Below are 23,592 nucleotides of genomic sequence, written 5' to 3' on the forward strand. Positions count from 1 at the left end.
AGAAATGCTGATGACTTCACTTTAAAACAGCATCAGTTACTGAAACACATTTAATGCTTAAAATACATGGCCTGATAATGCGAAGTGCAAAGCCATATAAGCTCCTGAATGTTTTATTATCAGAGTATCTTTAAAAAGTAACGCTATTGATGTGTGCAAAACATACTTTGAGATTTTACTGCAATTTCACAATGTATTAACTAATTAAATCCATGATCCCGCACAGACTTACGTAAGTGCTTACATGTAAACACTAGGAGTTAGTCCCATTAAAATAAATGGAGCTATCCACTGTCCATAAAATTAACAATGTGTGTATGTCTTTGCGGGATCAGGACCTCACTTTATTCCATTGTTTTTTCTTCTCTTACAAACAAATCTGAAACATTGACTTTCAATAAGACTTAGGCTCCTAAATGCTTAAGTCACTTTTGAAAATGGGACTTAGCTGTCTAAATGGAGCAACGCCTAAATATCTTTAGATAATCTGAACCTTGGTGAATATACATTTCTAAAGTGCTCTGAGATCCTCGGTCAAAAGATGTTATAGAATTGCACAATTATTATATTCTTCTCACCTCAGCATAGCTCCCAGTCCTGTCAATCCGATGAATAATATCGATATTAACATTGCCTAAGCGTTCAGAGAAGGTGAGAAACTGTAAAAAAAAAAAAAAAAAAAAAAACCTGAAGTCAAATGTTGCCTTTGCTCTGTTTATTTCAGAATTATCCCTTTTACATGAGTCTCAATGACATGTACTATATAACTGCAGACACTGTTTTTAAAGGAAACACTGTCAAATAGTTCAGGTTGTGTAAATTAAGCTGTTTATATATATATACAGAGAGAGAGAGAGAGATTCTGGTTTTATGTCAATGAAATCAGTCTTTTTGTTAGTCTGTTTTTCAATTGGGGGAGTGAATAGAAATATCTGCCTGGGGTGTTTACAGCCAAACACTGTAGTACCTGTTAACGCAGGAGAACAAAAACAAAGACCTTCAGCAGTCACTTAAGTTTCATTTCTAAGGCTTTTAGCAACACGGCTGTACCGCTACAGCCGTGCGACTACAAGGCATGCGGTGTAGCTGCTGTTTGTCGGCAGGAGAGAGCTCTCCTGCCGACAGAAAACTTCCACCCCACCACGAGCGGCAGCGGTTTTGTCGGCAGGAGTTCTCCGACAAAGCGTTGTTCACACCAGCGCTTTTCGTCAGTAACATTTTTGTCATGGGGGGGAGGGGGTTAACACCCCGAACGTCCAACGAAGTGCCAGTGTAGACAAAGCCTAAGTGGGGGTGAAGCACACTTAAGTAAGCTAAGAGCATAAATGGAAGGTGGGAAGGAAGGTAAACATTAGATTTTTAAAATGATTAGTTTTCAGTGCACAGCTGTTCTAACACATACCATAGAGCAGGGTGGCCAAACCATGGCTCACGAACCACATGCGGCTCTTTTACAGTTAAAGTGTGGTTCACAAAACCCCTATGCCCCTGCCCATTCTCCACCTACCAAAAGGGGGTGGGGGGAAAGCTTGGGCCTTCTCCCCTATGGTAGGGTAGTGCTAGGGGCGTCAGCCCCACAAGAGGCACCTGCAGGGGCTTGGGGCTTCAGCCCTGCTCTGGCTGAAGCCCCAAACCCCGGAAGGCACCTCCTGGGGGGCTAAAGCCTCTAGCCCCGCCATCCTGACAGGTGCACACAGCTCTTGAACTTCTGAAGATTATTGTAGGCGGCTCAAAGGGTCGGTACGCTTGGCCCCCGTCACAGAGCTTGATCCTGGCCTTAAGTAAGGCCCATGCAGTGCCCCATTGTCTTCAATGGATGAGTAGAGATAGGGTAGGTAAGGGATAGGAGGGGGAAGAAAGGGGGTGTGCATGCAAGTGCCAGTTAGCTTGCATGACCACAATGGAAGATTGATTATTAACACTGTCTAAAGTTTTATAAGTAACACAAGAACTTTTTAAAAAGATATATTATCTTCATGTTCATAATTGTCTTCAGTTATCAGAACATTGCTCATCTATAGATGTCTATAAAAATAATAATGACCGACCGAACACTAGTTATATTTCAGTATAAAGAGTCTTTCCAAAACAAAGAATTACAGCAAATATTTTGCATCATTCAACTAAACACTGTTTTAAACAGACACTATTTGGATTTATTTTAAAATACAATTTCCGACTGAGTAGTCTTTAATGCCCTCAATTAATTTTTTGTAAATGCCTTTCTGAAATATTTTATGGGGGTTTTCTCATCGTACCCTGTCAGTGGGTTTCTAGACTCTTTTCAGCAAGGGGGGGACATTGTCTGACTTGGGAAACAGTGAAAATGACTACAGTGGAGTCACATCTTACGCGGGGGTTAGGTTCTAAAGTCAGCACATAAAGCTAAAATCGCGTACAGTCAAAATTACCCTTGAAAATCCCTTAAATCGCCCATAAAGTTCAGTATACTGCACATGATTTTGTGTACACAGCCTTGTACAGTAATATGTATAATGTATACAGTAATGTACAGTATATAATAAAGAGTACATATGCAAAATATAATTTTACAGTACTGTATTTTTAATTACAGGGGGGTAATTACAGGGGGGTGTCAGGGCTTGATGTCGAGCCAGGAGATGGAGGTGACGGAGAGCTTGGGTGACGGAGAGCGAGTCGTAGACGAAGTGGTTGGCTCTGGTTCAGCTCAAGAAGTTGATTGCGTAGGCTCATCTGCTGCTGGTTGTTTTTCCTTGAAAAACATGGTGATCGGAAACTGTCGCTGTTGTCTCTTGAGCTGCTCAAACATTTCTTAATACGGTCTCAAATCGTCCGTAATGCTACGTGTGATTTTGAGGCTTCGTTCCATAGAGGGATCTTATTCAGAAATTAAATCATTCAAGTGTTTCACTACTTGGAACACTTCAGCAAATTGGGCTTGTCTTTCTGATTTCGAAGTGTAAGTGCGGTTGGGCATTTTTTTCCAGAAGAGCCCAGTCTCATCAGCATTAAAAACTTGTTCCGGAAGATAGCCCTTTTCTTCTATGATTTTCTTTAATTGTTCAGGGTAGGCTTTTGCTGCTTCTTCATTGGCAGATGCAGCTTCACCAGTAGTCTGCACGTTTTTGAGGTTGAAGCGGTTCCTAAAATGGTTAAGCCAACCTTGGCTGGCTTTGAATTCCTTCTCATCAGAAGGCTGTCCCGCTTCGGTGGGAGGTTTGAACAGCGTGTAGAGGCTAAGAGCCTTTTCTCGCAACGTGTTGCCATCGACAGGCACACGGTTACGGTTCATGTCTTCCAGCTACAAGTTTAATGCCTTTTCAGTCTTCACTAAAGTCTTATCACGCACCTGGCTCGTCACCTTAGCAGTTATTGGAGCACTTGATGCCACGGCTTGACGAATTTCTCTCTCTCGAATCTTGATGGCATGGATGCTAGATTCGTTGCGGCCATATTTACGCGCCACGTTGGAGACCGACATACCATCTCTCAATAAGTCCAGCACAGCCAGTTTTTCCTCCAGCATTGGAATAGATCGCGGTTTCTTCATTTGAGCACCAGATGAAGTAGTTGACTTGCATTTAGGGGCCATGTTGTACGAAAAATATGTACAGTATCTTTAAACACTAGAAGCACACTCAGCGCGGCAAGATGCTCACACTATGAGAGGCACGCAGGAACTGAGACCGACTGAGGGAACAGCAGATTCATGTCTCCCATCTCACGCTCACTCCGGGCCATACACTCATTGAGTGGAATGGTGGGCAGAATCACCCGCACTATTTACAGGTATCTTGTTATTTTTCTTTTTCTTTGCCGAGTGCGTATAGTTGAATTCACATAAGTTAAATGCACATATGATGCGACTCACCTGTACATGTGAAATGTCGTCAAATACACAAAGTAAACAAAACAGAAAATTAGGAGAACTTTTTTTGTTATCTCCTTTCTGTTATACCAGTGTTGAGTATTACTTGTAACTATAGCAAGCACAAAACCGTCAGACAAAAATATAATAATTGAGTTAATGCTGTCTCTTTAAACATCAGTTACATCACTTAGGAACCCATTTTTGGGATATTCACATTAAATAGATTATAAGGGCTATTACATGTTCCTGCAAAAAACCTCAGCAAAATACAAGGTTTGCTATAACAATGCAGAAAGATGTAACTAAAAGGTTTTCTAGGGTCAAATCATGCCCTGTAGAAGAAAAACATACAGGAGGGAAAAATGTTATTGGCACTTGTAGAGTGTTCTGTGTTATCTAGGCAGGATGCTCCAATCATGCAGATATCCCAAAACCCCGCAGAAAATCATTGAGACTCATAACATCAGATCAGACGGACAGGGAATCCCTCCAGCCATACCCAGGGAGTCTGATTCCCTCTAGAGCAGTGGTTCTCAGACGTTTTTACTGGTGACCCCTTTCATATAGCAAGCCTCTGAGTGCGACCCCCACCCTTATAAATTAAATACACTTTTTTATATATTTAACACCATTATAAATGCTGGAGGCAAAGCAGAGTTGGGGTGGAGGTTGACAGCTCGCGACCCCCCATGTAATAACCTCGCGACCCTCTGAGGGGTCTTGACTCCCAGTTTGAGAACCACTGCTCTAGAGTCTCATTACTATAGACTCCATGCCCATCTAACCCCCGCACTTTTACTCTCACCCCCACAAAATGAACAAAGTCAAGCACTTATAATGTTGTGGTGACAGGGTCTACAGAAAATCCTGTGGAAGTTTCCCTGGGGGTTTGCCAAAGGATGTTGTGTCCAGCCACACCTCCACCTCCCCTCTTACTTACACTCATAAAAAGCCTTCTCTACGCTAGAAAAGTTTGACAAAAATTTGCTCACATCACTTCTGCTCTACTGGTGGTGATAACATTAGGTCCCAAGCATAGGGATGGTCTGCTGCCTTGAGCACCATGTTATCTAACCCTGATCCAAAAGACACCCTGCTTATAACACAAAAGCTACCAGCAGCCATCTACACTAGCCAACGTTGCTAGCACTGGTGGAGCCAGTCAAATTGATATTGGCAATGGTAAGATTTTTTTACACAAATTTCCCTAGCGTAGGTGAATCTGCAGATTTCCAACAACATGTGCTGCATCTATGTTTGGAAAAGTGGTACTCGCTTTTCCCTAGTGTAGGCAAAACTGTGCTCATATGAAGAAGTTTCCATGAACTCAGAGACAGGGAGGAAACTACAGCTTTTGCTCTCCTGTCCACTAACAGTGTGAGGACCCCAAAGCAGGAGTTTTGCTTTTGGTTTCCTCTACTCCACACAGCGAGGGGAAAGGAGAGGAGGAATTCTGATAAGGCCTGTGGTGAATAGCAGAGGGCCAAATGAACTGAAACTCATTCTAACAGGAAATGCAAAGAGTGATCGGGGTAATATCTGGACTCTAAACAGAAAAATCATTTGAACGGTGCGATTAGATTATAACCTCTTCACAACTGTGTCTTCAGGGCCCAGCACAGCATGTGGGCCTCAAAAGAATAAGCAGGGAGCCCAAAAGAGCAATGGGGGGGGAGGGAGGGAGATACTGCTTGAGGAAGAGGAGGAGCCACCCCCAGACGTGTGTTCTCAGCCCGGGGACAGTTCGTTAACCCGCCACCGCCGCGTGCTGCACCCCCAGGCCAGGCCAGCGCTCGGCGGCCCCACTCTCCGGGGCTGCGTCCGATGACCAGGCGTCTCCCTTGCGGCTCTGCCGGGGGCTCAGGCAGGGCCGGCGGCGCCGCTCGCCCACCGGGGCCGCTACTCACCCTGTGCGTGTTCTCGGACTTGTGCGAGGCGGATTTGGGCTTCATGGCCCCGAGCGGGCGGGCTCCGAGCCCGGGCGCAGCAGCCGGGGCCTCCTCCGCGGGGCGCCGGGACCCAGACACACGTGCGGCCCTAGCTGCTGGGCGCCGCCATCTTGCCGGAGTGGGGCGGGAGCCGCGTGTGCGCCGGGCGGGGGAGGTGCTGGGGGCGGGCCGGCCGTAGGGTTCCCGGCAGCCCTTCGCTGCTACCCGGCAAAGCCGCTTCACTGGTCCAAGGAGAGTCCTGCCTTGCTGCTTCCTCTGCCCCAGGAGCCCGGGCTTCTCCCGGGACGGAGCGGCTGGTCTGGTGCCGGACACACTGGCAGCGCCACGCACATTGGCACGATCAGACCCGGCAGGACTTGCCCCAAGTCCAAGCTAGCTTGAAAAATACCCCTGCGGCCCTGTCTTGTGCCAGCCTCCGGCTCTGCCTCCCCGATGCCTGGGTGCTTGTGGCTTTCCCCGGCATCTCCATGTTCCTGCAAGTGTCTTAATAGCTGCAGTGCAAATGGACCATTTGTCCGAGAATCGACAGGATTCTTCTGTCCACCTGGTTGCATCCACATGGGCGGTTAGGTTGACCTAACTACAGTGCTCAGGGCACAGAAATATTTCACAGCCCCGAGCAACGTAGTTACACAAAAAATTTGAATTTTTCAGCGTACACCAGGCCTCAGAAAGACAAATACAGTAGAAGCTCAGAGTTACGAACACCTCGGGAATGAAGGTTGTTCCTAACTCTGAAATGTTCAAAATCCCAAACAAAGCATTACGGTTGTTCTTTCAAAACTTTACAACTGAACATTGACTTAATACCGCTTTGAAACTTTACTATGCAGAAGAAAAATGCTGCTTTCCCTTTATTTTTTTTAGTAGCTTACGTTTAACACAGTACTGCTTTTTTTTCTTTTTCGTGTCTGGTGCTGCCTGATTGCGTACTTCCAGTTCCAAATGAGGCGTGTAGTTGACTGGTCCGTTCATAATTCTGGTGTTCGTAACTCTGAGGTTCTACTGTACAGCACAGGGTTACGCTTGGTTACAGACGGCCATCTTTGTAATCAATAAGGGCTAGAAACTTTGTTGGTTTTTTGTTTTGTTTTAAATAAAAAATAAGTTCATATACTCACTTGAGAGAGCTTCTTATTCATCCTGGGCAGGTGGATTTTTCAAGCCCTCAATATAGATACATCACTACTACATAATAAATATTAGTGGGATAGTTAGTAAGCACCCCTACTATATTTACTTGGTACAGGTTTAGTGACGATAAATTAAAGTTATGTTTATTTCTATCCATCATAGGTACTTATATGCCCCGCATAGTTACGGTATTTGAATACCTCACAATCTTTAACATACTGATCCTCACAGCACTCCCGGGAAGTAGGGAAGTGCTATTATCCTCATTTTACAGATGGGGACCTGAGGTACAGATAGGCAAAGTGACTTACCCAAGGTTGCAGAGGAAGCGTGTGGTGGAGCAGGGGCTTAACCCAGGTCTCCCTAAGACTAGTGCCCTAACCACTGGCCCTCTCTATATAAGTATCTTAGTGCTTGATCATCTGAACTACTATAATGGTGCTGCTAAAAGTATTTATCAAATAAAAGTTGGTGTTTCAATGTAAGACTCTTTTGTATGTGTCTGTACCCTATGTTTGACACTGCTACTCGTGCTATCTGTATAATGGTATTTACATTGCGTTTTTGCATCCCACGAAAGAGCAGTGAAGAAGACTTACAGGTATCATTGAAAGAAAGGAAAGACACTGCTGAAACACCCGCAGTATATGACAGCCTGCCACCAAACCAGAAATGTACAACAATGCAAGACTGACACACTGAATATTGCATTCCCCCTACTCCAGTGTGAAACCTTTCTTAGATCTAGACACTTGGGATGTTAACTTGGGCTGCACTTGTACACTGGGCCATGCTAATAAACTTTTGGAAATTGCTGAGATAGGTGTGCTAAAACACCCCTACTCTCCCAAACCATAACAAAAAAAACCCACCACGCACTCATTTAGGAAAGCAATTGGGTCCCGTGGGGAACCTGTGTTCTTAGTCCCAGCTTGGACATTGGCTTGCTGTGTAACTTTGTGCAAGCCGCTTCACCTCTCTATACCTCTGTTTCCTTATCCTCCCTCTCCAGCTGGAAGGAAAGCTGGTCCAGTGGTTAGCCTGTAAGCCTGGGATTTGAGAGATATGGGTTCCCTTCCCACAGACTTCATGTGTGCCTCAGATCCCAACATATAAAGTGGGTATTATTATTTTGAATCATATTTATCCCAGTAACGGCTAAGATTACATTTGCATTATGAGCTGGATGTGATTCCCCTGCTTGGCTACGCCCACTCACACTAGCTCTCATCCAGCAAGCATGAGTATAGAGTAGCCAAGGTCATGGCAGCAGAAGCACAGCTTAGCCATCCTGAGTACATACCCATCGGCTTCAGGCAGGCTTAGCCATGTCTCTGCTGCCACGACCAGTGCTACCGCAGCTACCCGCTACTATTTATACTTGTGCTACCTCAGTGAGAGCTAGTGTGAACGTGTGCACATGTGCAGGAGAATCACACTCCTCGTTCGTCATGTCGAGGTACCCTATGGGCCAACCAAAAACGGGGCCCCATTGTGCTAGGCACTGTACAGCGAATCCCTGCCTCAATGAGCTTACAGTCTAAATCATGCCCTGTTGTGGGGATAAAGACATTAAGGAGAGCTCAGATACTGTGTAATAAGGGCCAGATACGTAACTGAGATAGAGATATGTAAAAAGAGGATGATTGTATTCACCTGTGAGGTCACAAGAACTATTTTATTTCCAGCGCTTGATCTTCCTCCTGGTGTGTAATTGGGACTTGTGCCATTTACATTCAGTGGGGGCAGACTGGTATAAGGCCCAGATCCTCAAAGGGAGCTAGGTACCTAACGCCCATGAATTAGGCACCTAACTACTTTTCAGGATCTGGGCCTAAATGCCTAACTTTAGGCATCCAGGTTTGAAAGTGTTGGCATTAGTACTCTCATACCCAAATGTCTCCATGAGGAAGTACAGGTATGGCAGGTAGATTATGCCTAAACCCAACTAATGCTATGGAAAAGTGTATCCCACCCAATATTCCAAGCTTGTGAGCGGCACAATTCAGGAGATCTGTGGTTTTCTTTCTTGTGGGAGGCACACTATGGAATTGTGGATTTCCTGGGATATGCATGCTCCCAAATTCATAAAAGAGAAGGCTAGGCACTAGCATATGCACCAGACAATAGGGAGAAGAACTCAACCCTGTTCTGGCTGATGTCAGCAAGAAAGCTGGATGTTCTGCAACATAAGAGATGTTTTCAAAAGTCACAAACACTATTTAACATTTTTAAACTTGTAACCCACTCACAGTTTGAAAACTGAGACTCTAATTAACACTAAAGCTGGTAACTGGGCACATGTGTCAGATATTAACCCAACAGGAAATGGTGACTGATTTAGACTCACACACTTTAAGGTCAGAAGGGACCATCATGATCATACAATCATAGAATATCAGGGTTGGAAGGGAACTCAGGAGGTCATCTAGTCCAACCCCCTGCTCAAAGCAGGACCAATCCCCAATTAAATCATCCCAGCCAGGGCTTTGTCAAGCCTGAACTTGAAAACCTCAAAGGAAGGAGATTCCACCACCTCCCTAGTTAACCTGTTCCAGTGCTTCATCATCCAGTGCTCCGAGTGAAAAAGTTTTTCCTAACATCCAACCTAAACCTCCCCCACTGCAACTTGAGACCATTACTCCTGGTTCTGTCATCAGCTACCACTGAGAACAGCCTAGATCCATCCTCTTTGGAACCCCCTTTCAGGTAGTTGAAAGCAGCTATCAAATCCCCCCTCATTCTTCTCTTCTGCAGAATAAACAATCCCAGTTCCCTCAGCCTCTCCTCATAACTCATGTGCTCTAATCATTTTTGTTGCCCTCCGCTGGACTCTTTCCAATTTTTCTACATCCTTCTTGTGGTGTGGGGCCCAAAACTGGACACAGTACTCCAGATGAGGCCTCACCAATGTCGAATAGAGGGGAATGATCACGTCCCTCGAGCTGCGGAAAGCAGCGGCCATCCCATTGGCCGGGAACGCAAACCGCGGCCACTGGAAGCTGCAGGGGGCCGTGCCTGTGGACGGTCAACATAAACAAAATGTCTCACGGCCCGCCAGCCAATTACCCTGATGGGCCGCGTGCCGAGGGTTGCGAATCCCTGATCTAGGACAATCTGCTTGAAGTGTTGCCTACTGTCCTAATCTCTGGTGTTTCTTGTTACAGTTCAGAGCAATTGCACCTGTATTTCCCCTCAATGGTCTAGTAAGGGCACCAACTCTCAGGCTCCCAGCTGACTCGCTGTTGCCTCTCTTGCGTGTAGACACACATCTCTGTTCCTTCTAACCGGGGTATCTCCAGGCTGACCAGTTCCCTGCCTTCACTGTGTTTCCTGGCAAAGACAGTCTGCCAAAACAGACCTGCTTGCTTTCTCTTCAGAGACAGACAATAGAGTAATTGCTACAGCTGTAAGTTACCACACGGCGTGCCCTAAGCAAGTTTACTTTATTCTTAAGGTACAAAGCATTAGAGAAAACACATTAAAATTAAGAAAAGAACCTACACACATGCTAATATGCTTACCAGACACTATCCCAACTCTAACAGGGTTTCTGGCAGGATAAATCTTTCAACCCCCAGCCCTGTGAGGGGAGTCCTGCACAGCTTCAGATCAGAACAAGCACACCCATGACAAGTTTAGCCCACCCTTTAATACAGATCAGAAGGTCTTTGAACTGGAGATCCCAGAAGCAGGTAATTAGTACACAAAGGGTCTTTCACCCCAAGGTGTACCTTCAAAAGTTGGTTTCAAAGGGAGAGAATTTGCATTTCCCTCCCCTCCCAATATTTCCTAAGAAAATCCACTTCAGGGGTATTATTCAAAATAAACCTTTGAACTTCCTCATACTTTCCAGAGATTGCATTGATCCTGCCTGCTAGAGAAGTTCTATTCAATCTCACAGTAGTACATAAACATTTGCATTTGTAATAAGATAAATTCCAAAGGTCTTAACACTAATTCAGTAAGGTTTATCTTAATTCAGATATTGTCCAGGATATTACAAACTATTGTCAATCTATCACAGTACCTGCTTCTGGAATGACCCTTGAGGCTATTCTATATTTCCCCCATCTAACTGGCTCCAAGATAATGTGTGGGCGTAAAAGAGGCATAAAGCCACCTTTGCCCGACCCAACCCAGTGGTTCCAGGTGCAAACTAGCATCACTGGGGATCTGAACCATCAGCTGGGGGATGGGCCCATGTACTCACTTCACTTCTATTTTTATTCTTTATCTCTCTTTTCCTTAATTTGCATTTTTAATTCTCTTTATGTTTTACCTTATTTGCTACTCTCTATTTGACCCCTTTCAGAATTTTTCTCTAGCTTCTCCCCCCCCTCTTATTTCCACTGTTTCTCTCTTCCTTTCTTAATCTGCTGATTCTTGCTTCTCTGTTTATTCTCTTCTTCCCCCCATCCCATGTTGTCCCTTCTTCTCTCTTCCATTTTTCCAGTTGTGGTTGACACTGTAAAATCACTTCCCATAACTGAATGCACTGGGAGAACATCTGGTGGAATTTTTACAGATGAACAGATCAGAACATTAAAGAGAAGGTCCTGGATCTTACCTCCTTTCTTTGGACTCCATTGTGTGTGTTGGAAGGAAGGGGCTCTGATTTACTCATGGACAGTATTGATACACCTAAACATATAACAGATTTGCAAACACATGATCTCCTATTCACATATACACCTTAAGCAATGTACACCGGTGAATACTGACCAAGAGTGCCCTTGGGAAGGAGGTGGGTTGACAGAGAGCAGCAGCCAGAATGATGAGGATCAAGAAATGGGTTAGAGGAGAGGGAACATAGTGGGAGTAGACAGCTCACTCAAAGATTTTGGAAACAAAGAGAGGAAGGATGATGCCAGTTAAAAGAGGAAAGGTATGTTTGAGAGAATGTTTTGCAAGATGGGTGTTTATTTAGTCAGAAGGAAAAGACCCAGAGGAGAGAGAGTAGTTACAGCTAATGGAGAGGAAGGAAATGCAAGAAGGAGTGAAGGAGCACAAGAGGCATGTGGAGTAGGAGTTAAAGGGACAGGTTGAAGTGTTAGGTCACTAGGGACATGGGAGTACTTATTCCTGTCACTTGACTGATCACAAAATTACCAATGGATAGAGACAGATTCAGTAGAGACTGTCTGGAGAGCAAGGGAAAGAAGGAAAAAAATAGAAGAGGAAACCAAGAACAATGCCACCTTGAGACTAACTTTTTCATGTATCTTTCTGGTGAACATTTGTCAGCTCTTTCTAGTTCATTAACCTCAAGTTAACGCACTGGTTGAATTGTAAATCTGTCTCTATAAAACTAAAAACCTTAAAAAAACAAGGAATCCTAAAGCCAAGAGGATAAAGTTCAAACATGTAACTAATTCATCACTTCAGTGAAAGATGAGAGAGGTGCAGGTGGTCTGCACAGTACAATGACCCACTTTTAATTATAGTGTGAGTACGTAGTATAATTATGCATTTTGTACCTTTATCCATTTGTGAATAGTCCATGAACAAATTGTGAAATTCTCATATTTATTTGTTATTTTAAATTAATGGCAGAAGGATTCTTGGGCTGCAGATCTTTCATAAAAAGTTCATTACAAATATTTAACATTCAAGCTGTGTCAGTGACTTACATGCATCATGTAGTACTATCTCTGTTCCCTGATTGATGATGTATTTAATTAACCAACAACAGTGCACATTTTGGTTGTAGAATGTGCATTTTTGTTGGCTGGTTATGCAAGTTGAAATATGCTTTCAGAGACTATTTGAGCAATTGATCTTAAAATCAATTTGCTAGCAAAACTTATTTGCCAGAATACCAGTGGAAAACAAAACAGAAAAGCAGTCAAAGTTAATTAATTTAAAATGTCAATTTAATATCTGATTTCCCCTCCCTCCCCTGCAGTATTTCTCAGCTCTAGTGCTAATTCCCCCTCTGCGATCCTACGGTAGTAATTTTGGCCAAGATCCATAAAGGTATTTAAGCTCCTACCATGCAATCCATGAAGGTACTTAGCTGCCTCAGTCCTGTTTTTAGGCACCACTGCAATCCAAGAAACTCCTGCTCTGCAGCTGCCTAACTCTGTAGGTGCCTAAACTCACTCCACACCAAAGTTTTTTCCTCCATGCATAGGGAGACCCCTATCTCCTACCTAAGCCCCAGTGAGACACAAGCCTGGATAGATAGGTGTTGGTCACCTAAATTGCATGGGGAGGCCTGATCTGGTAGGCAGCCTCTGGGCATTTATAACCTTTATCCTAGTATATAGAGTACTCATCCAGCCCCCTGCTGCCTCCTGAGGGGAGAAGGGATTTGAACAGGGATCATTCCCTTAGATCAGTGGTGGGCAACATCCCATTGCATTTAGCAGAAATATTGGAGGTGCAAGAAATGCAAGGTCAGGTCCATACTTGTTGCGATGCTTAATTAGTTGTTGTGTATGATGGACTTTGAAGACAAAAAGCACTAGATGACTAATCCATATTATTACTGGACACAGATGGAACGTAGTCTGTGAGAAAGTTCCAGCATGCTTTTGTTGGAATTGCAAATCCAATTACTTGTCAACAAAAGAGTGAAAAATACAGAAAGACCCTGTAAAAGAAAGTCCCAGTTCTAAGAAAACAGCTGTCAAGTGGATATTACTTTCTTAAGTGAGCTGATCCTAATTCCACAGTGAATAGTAATGATTATATCTTTCCTTTTAGTACCCACTGCTGGGGCATTTTGAAATGTCCAAAGACCATTAACAGAAGAGCATAAAAATATATGCACAATTATTTAAGCAATTTGGTAAAAATATTTTTGAGTTTCTTTTTATTGATGATTTTTTAAAACATCATGATAAAACAGGTATAACAAGGTATCTATATGCAGCCTTTTCCATTCATTTAAATGGAATTAAGATAAACTCACTCAGTATTGGTGTGCGGATAACTGGATACTGTGTTAGTCATTCAAAATAACAGTGTATGGTCAAACATAGCTAACAGGATAGATCAAAGCAGAACCAAATGGCAAATAACGTTCAGGGGCACAAACCATTATCATCACTGACCCTCAGTGATCTTCAACTGGACCTTAACTACATCAGAATCAGGGTTACTGATGATGATGTGTAAGTAAAGCTGTGCAGGAACCAGATTTTTTGTTTCAAGGGGAGTTTCATGATTTCAGAATTTCTTCCATTCCAGAATGGAATAAAAACAAAATATTTTGAAATCTCACATGAACCAAAATTCTGAAGAAAAAACAGGTTTCAGGTCCAAAGGTTGTGTGTCGACAAAAATCAAAATATTTGTTCTGATTTTAGCTATTTTATACAATATATTTTTCATTTTATGTTCTATACTATAAAATAAAAAAAATTGAAGTGAAAAGTTGTTTCAAAATGAAAATTCAAAACATTTCATTCTGAAAAGGTTGAAATAGAACATTCTGACCTTATCAAAATGCTCTTTTACAATTTTCATTTCAAAATGAATTTTCATCAAAGGTGACATTTCCACGAAATGTTTCACTTTAGATGAATTGGCATTTTCTGAAACAGAGAAGAACACAGCTCGACTTGCACATTCCAGTTCAGTGTTTGCAGGACAGGTAGTTAGAACAAACATTTCTTTATTTGTGAACTGATCTGGAACTTGACAGACCCACATATATTTGAGTTACTTTTCAGAACAAAATTATAATTTAAACTTTGTTAGCTCCTGATCTGCCAGAACTAACCATGAATGCTGTTATAACACTGGCAAGCTGTACCTCTCGTTCCCATTGCTCTCCTAGTCCATTTTAAGGATTTTAGGAGAACAGCCTTTGCCAATACCCAGCTTTCATCTACACATACTTCAGTGCCCTAAAGTCAGCTTCCATTTCCATTCTCAACAAACTGAGATATACATGGATCTTGGTTGTCTTGATCTTAGAAAAAATTATCAAAGAAATGATATTTCTATTTATATAGCTATCTGGCATGTAGACAGGAATGCAGGATCTCTCTCAGTGCTGGGCTTGACCTCGTCTGTAACCTGATTTGTATTGTCATATAAGAAGAGGAAACTCATGTTCCACTGTCATTACCCATGGTCACAAGACTGGGAGAGGACTGTCTAGCCAATCAGTCTAGATACTTTTAGTGACCCCATCACCATAATGTCTGAAGATGGAAGTAAGCCCTGTGCTGGGGCAGAATCTGAGGCAGGCATGGAGCTGGTTTGTGACCCCAGGCCTGCCAAGGGCCAGTTTGGGATCGGGCCCTAATTAGGGCTAACCTGAAGGTTGCCTTAACTTGGGCCCAGGGAAATAGATGGGGCACAAGACTGCCTTGTCCAACACCCTCCTGACCTTGACCCAACCTGGAATGCCCCCTAACCCATGGGCTCTTGCAAGAGGAGAAGTCACAGAGCCAAGTCTCCTGCACCAGGTGTGTTGTGGGGAGGGCGTGAAGGGCTATATGGCTGCTTTGCACCCATGTAGGTGATGCAAAGTGGCCATAGGATAACTACGAAATGGGCTCTCTCTCTGCTTGACAACCAGTTATGTTTACACGGTAGCGATGAGAAAGAGCAAATGGACTTGAGTCTCCTCTTACACCTGTGTAACTCCACTGACTCCCATGGAGTTACTCTTGGTTTGCATTAGTCTGAGTGAGAAAAATCAGTGCCATTGAATTCAATAGCGCTGCCCTGATTGATTTACTATGATTCAGGATATTGGTCTGATATCCATTTATTGCCAATATTTCAAAAAGGCTGAACTAGCCAAGAAAGAGGATTTATGATTATCCTTCTGCACCTTTATGATGATATCTGAAAATCAGCTTGCATGAAATCCTCAGAAAAATAAACCACACCTACAACAGATGAATGCTGTAAGAGATTCCCTCATAGTCCATCTTGAGTTTCACAACAATAGTTTGACATATACTATTTCTGTTGATATGACACTGTGCAATAAAGCATAACTAACTAGATTTAAAGTCATGCATAAATGTGGGACAGCTGATGCTTTGTTTATCTGGACTATCATTTGTATGGCCTATAATATGTTAACAAGAACAAACAATCACTACGAACACAGAGATATGAGCAGAGCACTCAGAGGTATATTTGTGAGAGAGACGGTTGTTTATACCCATCCTGATTAGAGCTGGGTGAGGGGTTCCTCTGGCTCCCATCCTTCTTTTGCTTCACACAGACTGCTCAGAGGCCTTCTCTTTTGTAGATCCCACCATGCAGTTTATTTACAGTGTTTCACGCCACCATTTTTAAAATACTAGTGCAGTCACAGTATTTACAATGTCATCCAAATTCACTACCCATTCTCCAGAGGACAGGTGGGATAGAAAGGTATCTCCTCCAAGAGAACTCCATTTTGTCATGTGGGCTTGGGCCTGGGACTGGGCCAGCTACTGCTTTTCCCCCATCACTTCTTTCCTGTGCTCTTTTATCCACTCTCCTTGTTAATGGGCTAATTAGCTCATTAGCTTCCCAACCCCAATCTGATCTGGTAATCAGGAACGCCTCTCCTTAACCAGGCCCTTCCCTGGGGCCTACTTGGTTAATCAGGGACCAGAGCATGGGTTCAGTTGCTGATTCCCAGCTCTCTGTGTCACAAGATGGTTGGGAAATTTCCAAGGCAATGTTTTATTTACCATCAGAAAATGACGGTTCATTGAAACCAAAACTTTTAGCAGTAACATAACAGTTTTGACAAAACTTTCGTCAGGAAACTTTCCCAGGTCCAGGATGTTCAAAGAGAGAGGGAGAGACCTCAGCATAGCCTCGAGTCCGGAGGGCTAGGGGCTATAGAGCCAGTCAGTCTTTCGCTCTCGCTCGCCCCCCACCCCCCACATGGAGCTGTTCCCACTTTGTATAAATAATTAAATATTCATTGACTCCACAGAGAGAGAGAGACTGACTCCTTACCCTGGTGTTTAGGCTATCCAGGGAGATGTAAGCAGTGGTGAGCTGGAGCCGGTTCGTGCCGGTTCGCGCGAACCGGTTGTTAAATTTTGAAGCCGGTTTAGAACTGGTTGTTAAAGGCATGGGCAAACTCCGGCCCGTGGGCCACATTCGGCCCGCAGGACCGTCCTGTCTGGCCTGCCAGTGCTCCCGGCTGGGGAGGCTCCCTTGGCTGAGAATCCCTTTTTAATTTTCACCCACCCAGCGGCGCTCTGGGTATTCAGCGGCACTTCGGCGGCGGGCCCTTCACTCGCTCTGGGTCTTCGGCGGCACTTCGGCGGCAGGTACTTCAGTGCCGCCGAAGACCCAGAGTGAGTGAAGGACCCACCGCAGAAATGCCGCCGAAGACCCGGAGCGACTGAAGGAACCGGTTCTTCAGATTTTGGCAGCTCATCACTGGATGTAATAGATCCAGATTCAAGTACCTGCCGTAAATCAGGTCAAACAGGGACTTATAAATAGGGCTCCCACACCTCAGTTAAGTGCCTATGTGCCTTAATCCCCAGGCTATTGGCTATTTGGAGGTGGGGCTGCTCTTATGTTTTTTCACAAAGAAATTTCAGAAGGTCTGGTTTTGTTCCAATGCAAAATGAAAACAATTTTCAAAACCTCACAATGTTTTGCAAAGTGGAATTCTTGTCTTTCAGCCAGCCCTATCCTGAGTTTAGCTAACATAACTCCATGAATAGTGGAGCCTTGCAACCTAATCCCAAACCCAAACCCAACTGGATTTGACTACAAATGTTGGGTTTTGGTTGGGCCAGGTATGAAAACAACTCAACCCCCTTGGTTTGGGTTGTCTCTGATCACCTCCTTCTGTCCATGGGGTCGGCGTGGCAGCGACTGCATGCCCTACTTCTGCCTACTGCTGCCACCTTGCTGTACTTGGTGTGCTGAGGCCCAAGCATGCCAATGTGCTGCAGCGCCTCCCACTTCCCAGCACACACAATGCAATCAGGAGGTGGTGGCTGGCAGGAGTGGGGCATGCAGCTACTGCTGCATCGACCACATGGGCAGGAGGCAGCCGGGGACAGTTCACAGGCCCAGGGTGTGAGGAGTGGGAAGACCCCTTCAGGCTGAACCCCAAGAATGGGGCAGCAGCACTTTTGGGGGGAAGTGTTGGGTTTGGGTCAGGTCAGTTCTGAAAACAGATCAACGTGCTTGGGCTGTGCTCAGCTTTGGTTCAGGTCCAGGTCATGCCTTAAAATTAGGTCCAAGCAGACCTCGAATGCGTGCTCTCTGACCACTTTGCATACTCTAATCCCATTTTAGAATAATTTTATGTGAAAAAAGTGTTTGTTTTTAAAGGTTTTAATCATAATTGAGTTTTTAAAAAAATATAAATACTATTTTTATGGATGGACATTGATATCCTTACACACATGCTCTGAGAGCACTTTCAAAATATAACCAACACTCAGCAGCCACTGAAAGCTCAGTTGGATTAAAAAAATCTTGTAGAAATGCAGTATTATGGATTCAGAATTTTATTTTGTAGTAAACAGAGAGCGGGGGAAGATTCTGTAACATAATATTGTGCCAGATGTTTGAACAGAGTCATGCTCAGCTAGTAATTAGATATGGGGAAATAGTGTAGGGAATTGTTTTCAAACAGCCATTTCAGGGTCCTGCAAAAGACGATTGGGACCAGAGACATCAGTTCAAGTTTTCAACAGTACCTAACTGACTAAGAAGTCTTGTGTAAGCTCGAAAGTTTGTCTCTCTCACCATCAGAAGTTGTTCCAGTAAAAGACATTACCTCACCCACCTTGTCTCTTTAGAATTCTACAGTCTAACTGAAAGTCAACTCTAGGCTCCTAAGTCACGTAGGTATTGTTGCAAATGTTACCTGTTGATAATATCTTCTAGGGGTGAGGTAGACAGCTCCATCTATTGCTAGTGAATCATTTCCACAGGTGAGACACTCATTTATTTGAAGCCTGCATGTGCAAACTCTTCAAATGAAAGTCCCACTGGCTGACACAATTTTGAATAGTTCAAAGAGGCCCTAATGTGCCAAATCTAAGAAAATCCATTATGGTGCCATATAAGCCATTGGAACACGCAACCAACCACTTTGGGGCTTCATACAGCTAGAAAGTAAGATCCTCATATAATCTGGTCATATTAAAGATTTAATTTGCAGGGTTGCACTTATTAAAAACGTTTCTGTCTTTTCTTTTCTTTTGGGAAATGCGATACCAGTATCTTTATCTGAATATGAAATGCTAGAAAACATCCCGGGAACGTAAAGGGCACCAAATGCTGTTGGTGAAGGTGCATGTTGGTGAGCAGTCTCATTCTAATGAGATATCTTGACTCATGGTACTGTTGATCCTGAGGTTACCTGAGTATGGGGGAAAGGGAAGGTCTTTTACAGAGAAGGTGTATTAAATGGGTTTCTGACTATGAAGGGGTTTGCTACTTGCCTTGCTGTAGGGAGACAACACCTATGCAGTAATATTGAAAATTACAGGATTGTAGATAATGGCTACATGTTAGAGCAGTGGTTTGCAACCTTTTTTTCATTTGCAGGCTCCTAAAAAACTTGGAATGAAGGTGCAAACCCCGCTGGAAATCTTAGACATAGTTTGTGGACCTCCGGGGTCCACAGACCACAGGTTGAAAACCACTGATCCCTGTATCAGCCTACCATACAATCAGACATACAGGACTCCTCCAGGTCTTTTGGGGGCTGTGGGGCAAATAATGGCACGAAATCCTGATAAGTGTTGGGAAGAAGAAGGTGAGTGTTTCGAGGATGGGCTGATTTCCTCCCACCCGCAAACTTCTTAATCATAGGGATGAGAGGGACACGTATGTTGAAATGACTGACACTGTGCCATCAGTGCGATAGGGCTAAGGTCATATTAGCACCTTCTAACACTTCCCTCCCTCTTCATAAAAGCCAGACGCAATATTCTTCGCGCAAGAGCTGAGAGAGACATTTAACAGCTAATCTTCCTCCGGGTTACTCTCCCATAGTGTGCCACGCGATGCCGCGCCGGGAGGACGCAGAGGGTGGGTGGATCTTGGGCATTCACCTCCTGCTCCTCTGCTGAGCTGGTTTCTGTCAACCACTCACCTGGGACTTTTATTTGGTGACTGCTCTTGAGGTTCCCAGCTCTGGGGCCGCGCAGCTGAGTCCACGTGCGCCGAGACCAGCACCGGTAAGGGGAGCAGAGAACGGTCCCCTGAGCCCTCAGCGGGTCCAGGGCACTCACAAGCGCACGGAGGCGCAGAGAACGGAGCTCGCAGAGCCGGGCACGGGGCGCGCAGGGAGCGGGGGCGCTGAGCTGGGCACAGGGCGCGCAGGGAGCGGGGGCGCAGAGCCGGCACAGGGCGCGCAAGGAGCGGGGGCGCTGAGCTGGGCACAGGGCGCGCTGAGCTGGGCACAGGACGCGCAGGGAGAGGGGGCGCTGAGCTGGGCACGGGGCGCGCTGAGCTGGGCACAGCACGCGCAGGGAGCGGGGGCGCTGAGCTGGGCACGGGGCGCGCAGGGAGCGGGGACGCTGAGCTGGGCACAGGCGCGCAGAGCCGGCACAGGGAGCGGGGGCGCTGAGCTGGGCACAGGGCGCGCAGGGAACGGGACGCGCAGCGCCGGGCACAGGGCGCGCAAATCGAGGGTCGCTGGCTGCCGGCCATAGCCCCGTGTAGCGAGCCCCGGAGGGCCCCCTCCCCCCGCCTCCAGAGTTAAACACAACCCCTCCGCTGCGAGCGCCTGCGGCCATGGGCATCGGGCACTTCACCGTGTGGGACTATGTGGTGTTCGGGGCCATGCTGCTGGTCTCCGCGGTCATCGGCGTGTATTACGCCTTCGCGGGCGGCGGCCAGCAGACCTCCAAGGACTTCCTGATGGGCGGCCGCAGCATGAGCGCCCTGCCTGTGGCGCTGTCCCTCACCGCCAGCTTCATGTCGGCGGTCACCGTGCTGGGCACCCCGGCGGAGATCTACCGCTTCGGGGCCATATTCTGCATCTTCGCCATCACCTACTTCCTGGTGGTGGTCATCAGCGCCGAGGTCTTCCTGCCCGTCTTCTACAGGCTGGGGATCACCAGCACCTATGAGGTAAGCGGGGCTGCCGCCCTCTCCCCACTAGGGAGCACTAGCCCCATTCAGCATCCTCGCTATGCCCTCCATACCGATCCGCTATGCCTGTGTCTCTCAGGACGTCCCCCACGTGGCCTTGCCTCTCTAGTAGCCCGCCCCTTCCAATTGATATTTCCCCCTTGCAGAGGCCATGGCAGGTCTCCTGTCTCAATGGACTCACTCCATATGAGTTTGCTCCTGGAGAGTGGTTTCAGAGGGGTAGCCCTGTTAGTCTGTATCTGCAAAAATAACAAGGAGTACTTGTGGCACCTTAGAGCCTAACAAATTTATTTGGGCATAAGCTTTTGTGGGCTAAAACCCACTCCATGCATCTGATGCAGTGGGTTTTAGCCCACGAAAGCTTATGCCCAAATAAATTTGTTAGTCTCTAAGCTGCCACAAGTACTCCTAGTTGTTTTTTCTCCTGGAGAGTGTTAGCCCTCTAGCTTTTCAATCCAAGCTGTGGATTTAATTTTGCACAGATTGGTTTGTGACTTGGAATAAATAATAAAACACAAAGAAAAGCCCTCTAAAATAGAAGCCGAAACTCCCAATCCTGGGTGCCTGCCTCAATTTAAGTTCCTAAATCCAGGTTGAGGCACAAAGGCCCAATCCAGGAGATCATTTAGACACCCATATGAACAGTCAAGCATATGAACTGTCTTATTGATTTCACTGGGACTTCCTCTTGTGTTTACAGATAAATAGGTCTCTGGATCAGGGCCCTAAATAGCAGCGGCTGGATTTTCCTTAGTACTTATACAATGAGATCTGCAAGTGCTCAGCATATGTGAAAGTCAGGCCACTTCTTTACCTGGGTGCCAAAATATGGCTTTAGAAAATTAGGACTTGATTTTCCACTGCACCCCAGCCCAGTGTGGTAAAAGCTGCACACAGGGCAATTTTAACTTAGGCCTCTGGCATAAAGTACCTGAGGGATCTAGCATCCATGGGGAAGAGGGAGCCTTGTTAACATCGCCCCTTCACTCTTCCTGCGTCTTGCCTATTCTTATACCAAGCAGTGAAGTTTCTGCACAGGAGGTGGAAGAACAGCTCCATTAGATTCTCCCCAACATAGGGGGAATTCTCCAGTACAAATCTCTAGTTGCCTCAAGTTGACTTTGCACCACATACATTTTGGGCTCTTAATTATGACTAGACACTAACTCCTGAAAAAGATGGGTAAAAAATGCAGTATTATTATAGTGCAGCCATTAAGTTCATTCCCCTCACTGATGGTACGACCGGACTACCATAGTTCAAACACTAATTTTGTTCACCGAAGTGTTAAACTGTGCCTTTCTGTATGCATCCATTCAAAATTCAATGATGTTTAAACAATTGCAAAGACTCAAAGATGAATGCCAGCTCTTTGAAATAATGAGGTATTTGTATCTGCATTGATTGGCCCGTAAAGGAGATCTCCTTTACCCAACTGTACATGGATGTTTCTGTTAAGACAAGGGAATGAAATTTCAGGGTAAAAAGTCAAATGAAGCCAAGATTGACTGTCAGCTGAGGATCTTGAGTCTTAGCCTACACTGTAGGCAGAAGGTTGTGGTTCATGCTTAGGGCCCTACTGTCGTCAGATGTCACCGTTGTGGTGCTCTGCTCTGTTCAATGTTGATAACAGTCGGCTGCGTGCGTGTGTTCCCTCTGTGTGCTGGCCCCACTCTGTGCAGATAGCTGACACGGCAGCAGGGCCGGCCCACAACATTTTGGCACCTGAGGCGGGGAGCTCAAATGACGCCTCCATGTCCCCTCGCTTGGGCCAAAACTTTGAAAGGTCTCAATATGCCTTCTTCCTGTTCTACTCCTCTCATGTACTGCTCTGCTACCTACCCCAATAAAGGAGAACTAACAACTTAAAATGTCTTGTTCAAAAATTTTAAGTAACACTTAACTTTCAAACGCCTGAACAGCAAATGCAACTTTTCTTGTCTGGCATTTTTATCTGTTTGAATAATCAAAGTGGTGCTTTCCGTGCCTTCTTGGTTGCAAAGATTTGAACTGCTTCCTGCTGAAGGTCCACAGTCTGGGCCAGCTCATGCTCTATTGAGATAGTTGCAAGGCCGACCAGCCTCTCCTGTGTCATTGTGGAGTGTAGATGTTTTTTATTAACTTCAGCTTGGAGAAGCTGCGTTCTCCACTGGTAACTGTTACAGGAAGTGTTAGAAGTATGCGCAGGCAACAAAAGCATTTGGAAAGAGGGTGATCATTTTTTTTGTGCACATATATTCCAGAACAGCCTTTGGTGTTGATCCTGCTGAAATGTATCTTGAAAGGGCTTTAAGTTCATCACCTAAATCCCTCGCATCAATATCGCGCATGTCATCATGTGTCAACACTGTCTCTAGTGCCCTGCATTGCTGGTGTAGGTCTTCTTCAGGTATAGGGAGGAGTTTTGGAACATCATACAACATCCCAAATATACTATTCTGTTCCTTTAGCTGCATGAAACGTTCTTCAACTAACTGTATTGCACAATCTAGCACCTGGTTAAAGAATTCAACTTTGAATTGTTGTTTGGGGTCTTTTATGGGATTATCCCGTGCCTTGTAATCAAAATGTCGTCTTCTTTGGTGACTCTTGTATTCTTGA

General features: G+C 45.1%; 2 protein-coding genes across 3 annotated transcripts in view; one reads left to right on the forward strand and one right to left on the reverse strand.

Moving 5' to 3' along the window:
• The window catches only part of UTP20 (UTP20 small subunit processome component), an 83,581-nt gene extending 77,665 nt beyond the window's left edge, over positions 1–5,916 (reverse strand). Inside the window, exons 1-2 of one of the 2 annotated variants that reach the window (XM_074941806.1) lie at positions 5,761–5,916; positions 579–659 (exon numbers count right to left, since the gene is read on the reverse strand). In XM_074941806.1, the coding sequence (XP_074797907.1) occupies positions 579–659; positions 5,761–5,805 (126 nt within the window). In that variant the 5' untranslated portion in view covers positions 5,806–5,916. Of the gene's footprint in view, positions 1–578; positions 660–5,760 lie in introns of those variants that run through there. The other variant, XM_074941807.1, reaches the window with a different exon arrangement.
• A 14,593-nt stretch (positions 5,917–20,509) lies between these two features.
• Positions 20,510–23,592, forward strand: part of SLC5A8 (solute carrier family 5 member 8) — a 46,928-nt gene continuing 43,845 nt past the window's right edge. The window contains exon 1 of the mRNA XM_074941818.1: positions 20,510–20,970. Coding sequence (XP_074797919.1) covers positions 20,632–20,970 — 339 coding nt within the window. The 5' untranslated portion in view covers positions 20,510–20,631. The remainder of the gene's footprint in view (positions 20,971–23,592) is intronic.

The sequence above is a fragment of the Natator depressus genome, chromosome 1 (genome assembly GCF_965152275.1).
Source record: "Natator depressus isolate rNatDep1 chromosome 1, rNatDep2.hap1, whole genome shotgun sequence".
NCBI lineage: Eukaryota > Metazoa > Chordata > Testudines > Cheloniidae > Natator > Natator depressus.